This window comes from Priapulus caudatus, unplaced genomic scaffold (assembly GCF_000485595.1).
Source record: "Priapulus caudatus unplaced genomic scaffold, Priapulus_caudatus-5.0.1 Scaffold633, whole genome shotgun sequence".
NCBI lineage: Eukaryota > Metazoa > Priapulida > Priapulimorpha > Priapulimorphida > Priapulidae > Priapulus > Priapulus caudatus.
Window position 1 is genome coordinate 98684 of NW_014577694.1, and position 7028 is coordinate 105711.

A 7028-nucleotide genomic window follows, 5' to 3' on the forward strand; every position below is an offset into this window, starting at 1 on the left:
AAACCTCGCTGTTCCCGCATCTTAAGTTAGCCTATCAGCTAAAGACACATCGTATGATTTGTGGTGAACAAATATAGGCGATTGTAAGAGTGAAATGTTGTCAGAATTCGACTCCCACAATGACGCTGACTGTTAGTTAAATAAATATATAATATATATACAATAAATAAATAAATAAATATATATATATTAATGGCATGATGTTAGCAGTGATAGGGATCGGGAATTCGGCATAGAAAGTCACATTCATCACATTTGAGTGAGCACTCACGAATCAATCGGGACTTTTGCTTCGCTGGTCCGTATGTATGATTGGCTAATAGCTATCTACACGTTTGACTGTATATTGTCTAGATTGGTTTATGGTGACACGCATGGATACCGATATACTTCTGAATCGTTCATCCACCCACGTGGGTTATTTAGTCAAAGCATCTAGATTGTCCAATCACTTAACATGGATTATCCAGTCGATACAGCTGGATTGTCCAGTCACTACAGCTGGATTGCCCAGTCACTACATCTGGATTGTCCAGTCACTGCAGCTGGATTGTCCAGTCAATACATCTGGATTGTCCGGTCACTACATCTGGATTGTCCGGTCACTACAGCTGGATTGTCCAGTCAATACATCTGGATTGTCCGATCACTACATCTGGATTGTCCAGTCAATACAGCTGGATTGTCTGGTCACTACAGCTGGATTGTCCGGTCACTACAGCTGGATTGCCCAGTCACTACATTTGGATTGTCCGGTCACTGCAGCTGGATTGTCCAGTCAATACATCTGGATTGTCTAGTCAATACAGCTGGATTGTCCGGTCACTACAGCTGGATTGCCCAGTCACTACATCTGGATTGTCCGGTCACTACAGCTGGATTGTCCGGTCACTACAGCTGGATTGTCCAGTTACTACATCTGGATTGTCTAGTCAATACAGCTGGATTGTCCAGTCACTACAGCTGGATTGTCCGGTCACTACAGCTGGATTGTCCGGTTACTACAGCTGGATTGTCCGGTCACTACAGCTGGATTGTCCGGTTACTACAGCTGGATTGTCCGGTCACTACAGCTGGATTGTCCGGTCACTACAGCTGGATTGTCCGGTCACTACAGCTGGATTGTCCAGGGACTACATCTGGATTGTCTAGTCAATATAGCTGGATTGTCCAGTGACTACATCTGGATTGTCTAGTCAATACAGCTGGATTGTCCAGTGACTACATCTGGATTGCCAAGTCACTACATCTGGATTGTCCGGTTACTGCAGCCGGATTGTCCAGTCAATACAGCTGGATTGTCCAGTCACTACATCTGGATTGTCCGGTCACTACAGCTGGATTGTCCAGTCACTACATCTGGATTGTCCGGTCACTGCAGCTGGATTGTCCAGTCAATACAGCTGGATTGTCCGGTCACTACATCTGGATTGTCCAGTGACTACATCTAGATTGTGCAGTCAATACATCTGGATTGTCCAGTCACTACATCTGGATTGTCCGGTCACTGCAGCTGGATTGTCCGGTCACTACAGCTGGATTGTCCAGTGACTACATCTGGATTGTCTAGTCAATACAGCTGGATTGTCCAGTCACTATAGCTGGATTGCCCAGTCACTACAGCAGGATTGCCAAGTCACTACATCTGGATTGTCCGGTCACTGCAGCTGGATTGTCCAGTCAATACAGCTGGATTGTCCAGTTACTACATCTGGATTGTCCAGTCACTACAGCTAGATTGTCCAGTCACTACACATGGATTGTCTAGTCATTACACCTGGATTGTCCAGTCGCTACACTTCGATTGTCCAGTCACTACAGCTGTGTTATTTAGTTACTACACCTCTATTGTCCCTGCCACTGAATCTGAATTGACCAGTCACTGCGTCTGGATTGCTGGAATGTTGAGTGCGTTGTTAGGCAATACGTATTGAAGTTTTGGGAGGCAACGAGGAGAATATACTAACGTTTTTATTTCACACTAACATCCACGATTAGTAACCTATATGTTCCAGGAATCTATAATATGCTCGCTTATATAGCAAAGCGTGCGTATTGTTATTTTATGCTATATACGCTTTCGTAAAATAAGATTCGCAGAGCAGGGACCCTAGCTTACAATACCGAATATTCCACCGTCGCAACTTACTATATTTCGCATCTTATTCGATATATCTTTTTGTGTTTCTACAGAGGTTTCCTGATACGGAAAGCAAGGCAGCTCAGGAGAGCGAGCGAGCGAGGAAGAGAAAGAGAGAGAGATACTAAAAAAGAGAGAGAGAGAGAGAGAAAAAGAGAGAGAGAGAGTGAGAGACAGAGAGATACTGAAAGAGAGAAAGAGTGAGAGAGAGAGAGACAGAGAGAGAAAGAGAGAAATAGAGAGAAAGAGAGAGAGAGAGAGCAGATCGGACAAGCAAGGACGAGCTAGCGATCACCAGCAAGCTTCTGTGGCAATAGTCGCAGGAAGGCGTTGTCACTCGCTCATCTGCGCATGGCCCTACTACCGCCAGGTTAACGCACCACGTGAAATGTTTACCAACATGGCCGAGCTCGACACTGCTTCGATCAAGGTCACGTTCGACTGCGAGGCGTCCGGCACGGTGGCAATACCCGTGGCGAAGAAGAAGATACAGAAGCAGAAAACAATCTCATTCCTCGTCCAGACCTCTCTGCAGAACACCCTCGGCTTGAATAACATGCAACTCGACTTTGTGAGTACTCAGTGGAAGAGCTGCCCGAACTTAACACAGAGTCGTTGCGAGGCGCAAGATAGGTAGGTAAAATGTGCGCATGCGTTGCATGGCAGATGTAATTAAGTTCGTATGAACATATCGCTATGCAAACCTTGACGTAATTACGTGCTGAAGTACACCGTACAGCAATTAACATGAATTAAGCACTCCCGATGGAGGGCTGGAGGGCGGTGGTAAATCTACACTTTGTTATTACTAAAGTCGCATGAAAATAAAATATATAAATAAACAATTAATTAATTAGTTAATTAACAAATAATTTTTTTTTTCAATTTTATTATAATTACATTTTCGGAATATCTCGAATTATTCATCATGGTTTTCGTGAATTCAACGGTAATTCGTATTTAGTTCGTGACAAATCTATTAAAAGCAGAGCAAAATTATTACACGTTTTTTCAACTCTACGAGATAAGCGATCTGACACAGCGAACAGACGAGCGACCGACCAGTCTCAAACAACCCAATGCGATTCGCTCGCGCGTCACTTCTAAGCTCGCTAATGAGCTTGCCATATAAAGGAAAGCAATAAGCGCTCAACTACGGCACGATAATGGCGCTCTTGTTCGCTTTATGATAGCAGACAGAGGGTACGCCTCGCGGCGTCGTTCTCCTGGAATCCCATGCAGAGCGGCCAGACATGCGCGCCGTATTCGAGTCAGTACATCGGTAAGGTTCCCGTGCCAGACCTGCTAGACAGCTTTATAACGGCGAGAACACGGACCGGCACAGCTCAGAGCGACTACTGCAGCAGCGCACCGTACGCCGGAATGTTGTCTTCATCTCCGACAGATGGCACGCCAGGTCTCTCAGGTGAATTACCGATGTATGAAACTTAATACGAAGTAATGTACGCACGAACGAGCCACGCACAGTATAATAAAATGCGATATAGATAGATTTGGCAGAGAAACTGACTGCGTTAAATGTCGACTTCTACTCTGTATCCTAGACGTTGGGATAGCGTTAGCGGCGGGGTAGGTGGCGGTGGGGGGATTAGAGGGAAATACAGCCCTACACCAATAAATTATGCCCTATAGTTTGTTTTATAATTTGACGCTATTCTACGATATTAGTTTTAGGTAGCCTTTGGCTCTCTATTTGCTACCGTCTACCGTCAGGGGATCTTAGCCCATGCACCTGCATTACCGTCGTGAACCGTAATTAGCTCTTGTGTCGAACAATCTCTCATGCATAGATCCAAAAGTGCTTGACATGCCACTATATGGTATCATTGAACCCACGAGACATGTAGACATTGCGTGTATGCTAGCTAGATATTGGACAATATGAATGAATATTTTTAGTCATGTAACTGGTATGATGTGGAACGGTTAGTACGTTTAGCAAGATATGATTTTGAAATTTTACGGACAGGTTTAATGCCTTCGCATCTGCTTTATGTCTTGAATAGTGCCAGAAACGGAAACAACACGACATATCACACCATCAGGGCACGATGGTTGGAACGACCGAATAAACAGTCATACCTCGGCCTATAATAGACTTTCCTTGCCGTTAGATGGCGTAGCAGTTAACAAAGTCAAAGCTTCCCACGCGACCTTTGAAGACATGTCGGAGAAAAAATATCAGGTAACATATGGATGGATGGATGGATGGATGGATGGATGGATGAATGGATGGATGGATGGATGGATGGATGGATGGATGGATGGATGGATAGATGGATGGATGAATGGATGCATAGATGGATGGATGGATGGATGGATGGATGGATGGATGGACGGACGGACGGACGGATTGAGGGATGGATAAATGGATAGATGGATAGATGGATGGATGATGATGGATGGATGGATGTGTGGATGGATGATGATGGATGGATGGGATGGATGGATGGTATGGATGGATGGACGATGGATGGATGGATGGATGAGAGTGGATGGATGATGGTGGATGGACTGGATGGATGGATGGAATGGATGGATGGATGGATGGATGCGATTGGATGGATGGATGGATGGATGGATGGATGGATGGATAGATGGATGGATGGATTGAGGGATGGATAAATGGATAGATGGATAGATGGATAGATGGATGGGTGGAATGGTAGATGGATAGATGGATGGACGGATGGACGGACGGACGAACGGACGGACGGACGGACGGACGAACCGACGGACGGACGGACGGACGGACGGACGGACCGGTGGGTGGATGGATGGATTGCTGGATGGGTGGAAGGAAGGATGGATGGATGGATGATGGATAGAAGGAAGGAAGGATGGATGGATAATGGATGCATAGATGGATAGATATGAATGGATGGATGGATAAATAAATGAATGAATGAATAGATGAATGGATGGATGATCAGGCAGACGAAACGAGGGATTGACAAACGGACGAACCAACAGATAGACGAACACCCAGACTAATGTATCAGTAACTCATGTTTGTTGCCAATGATTCCAACGAACAGGAACTCACAAAGAAGACCTTCTATCGCGACGAGTGCTGCTCGCAAGTTCTCGACTTCCTCTTCATCGGCAACATCGAGGCCGCTTACAACGAGCACCTACTCTGCAAGAGGGTCATCGAGAGCATTGTCGATATGTCCAACCTCGAGCCGCACCAGATCCCGCGACACCGCAAGAGCGACTGTCCGTGCACCTGCCCGCTGGAGACGTCTCACCCGCGCGCGAGGCTCTGGCTCGGCGTCGACGACCACGAGCGTAGCGACGTGATGCCCTACTTCGAAGACATCTCCGTCTTCATCGAGGCGGCGCGCCGTAAGGACAAGAACGTGCTCGTGCACAGCCTCGACGGCAAGTCACGCGCAGTCTGCGGCGTCATACAGTACCTGATGAAGTACCATGATATGAATCTGCGGCGCGCCTACACGCTGCTCAAGCGCCGCTGGCCGCTCATCAACATGAACAGAGGCTTCCAGCGCACGCTAGAGGTGTGGGAGCGCCGGCTGCTGCCCGGAGTGCCTCCGTCGATGCTATTCGGCGAGGAGAACAACAGTCAGAAGGCGTGGCAATGACACGATAGTAAGAAAATAGCATCTCGATCTCAGATGCTGTTGCATCTCTAGTCGCTCTCGTTGCGATGACTGCTGGAGAGGGTGATATGTGAAAAATGCGTTCGTCTTCGAAACATTTTTCTTTCTACGAGCTGAATGTTTACGTATTTTATCGTGCGATTTCTTCGCTGGCCTACAGCCCAGCGAAGCGTGAATCGAGCGTGAATATGAGCGTGAATCGAATTAGCGTGTGTTTAGCATTCAAAATCGCATTTTCTGGATGAAAAGCCGCCATAAACCTTTGTATAAACACAACAATTTCGCTACTACTTTTACCGCCATTACACTTTTACTACCAACACTGTATTTACTACCTTTACAGACTACCATTGACATTACCACGTAAAATTTCTCAAAAACGATACGTTTAGGACAAACAAGTCTTGTGAAGTGATGAATGTAGTTATCAAAATTTAAATAAACCGCCATGTCTGTCTGTTCAAAATTTACTTGAGCATGCGCAGATGGCACAGCAACAGTGTCACTGGAGGATCAGATTAGTGCACGTACACTAATCTGTGATTATACTTTGTGCAACAACGAAATTTAAATTTAGTTTGCAAGCTGGATAGTAAAGGCCCATTCAGAAAATTAACAAATTGATTTTACTTAACAGATTTTGGCATAGTGATACGAATTTCGGCTTATTTACATATTATTTTGTATGCAAGAGATGCGCACAGATAAGTAGGCAGAGATATCGAGTCACTGTAAAAATATTACTCCACACAAAAACATGCATGGCATGCTTTTCCTGATGTAAACATTGGAATACAAGGTTTGAACAAGACAGCTTTTGTGTGGAGTCTATCTAAAAAAAACATTTTTGAACACAAAATGAATACTACTTTTAATAGATACATTGACGGATTTTGGAGGGAAACGCATATAATAATAAATAATATAAACGAAAGCTATACGCAATAGATTTCGGCTGAACAAATAGTATTTTTGTATAGATCACGTTCAATGAGGCTTGAGGCGTGAGGGGTCAGAGCGATGACGTTGTAAGCCAGGTCGATATGATACAATACAGCTAAAGCGCCCATTTCCATAACGACAAGCTCATCGGGACTTGTGAGACAAACAATGATATCCGCTAGGAGGCGCGTCAAACTGTCAAATGAAAGTCACCTAACTTGGCTTGAACGGGTATGTGAACTTTCAGATTTTAACGTATCATGATCGATCATTGGTGCGATATGGTAGTCGCCTTCATGATA

The 7028-nt window shown here is 45.2% G+C and overlaps 1 protein-coding gene across 1 annotated transcript; it reads left to right on the forward strand.

Moving 5' to 3' along the window:
* Window positions 1-2376: 2376 nt before the first annotated feature.
* Window positions 2377-7028, forward strand: LOC106812315. Its single transcript, XM_014816156.1, has 4 exons — window positions 2377-2773; window positions 3334-3566; window positions 4168-4346; window positions 5200-7028. The coding sequence occupies exons 1-4, from the start codon at window positions 2529-2531 to the stop codon at window positions 5764-5766; spliced, it is 1224 nt and encodes a 407-aa protein (XP_014671642.1). The 5' UTR covers window positions 2377-2528; the 3' UTR covers window positions 5767-7028.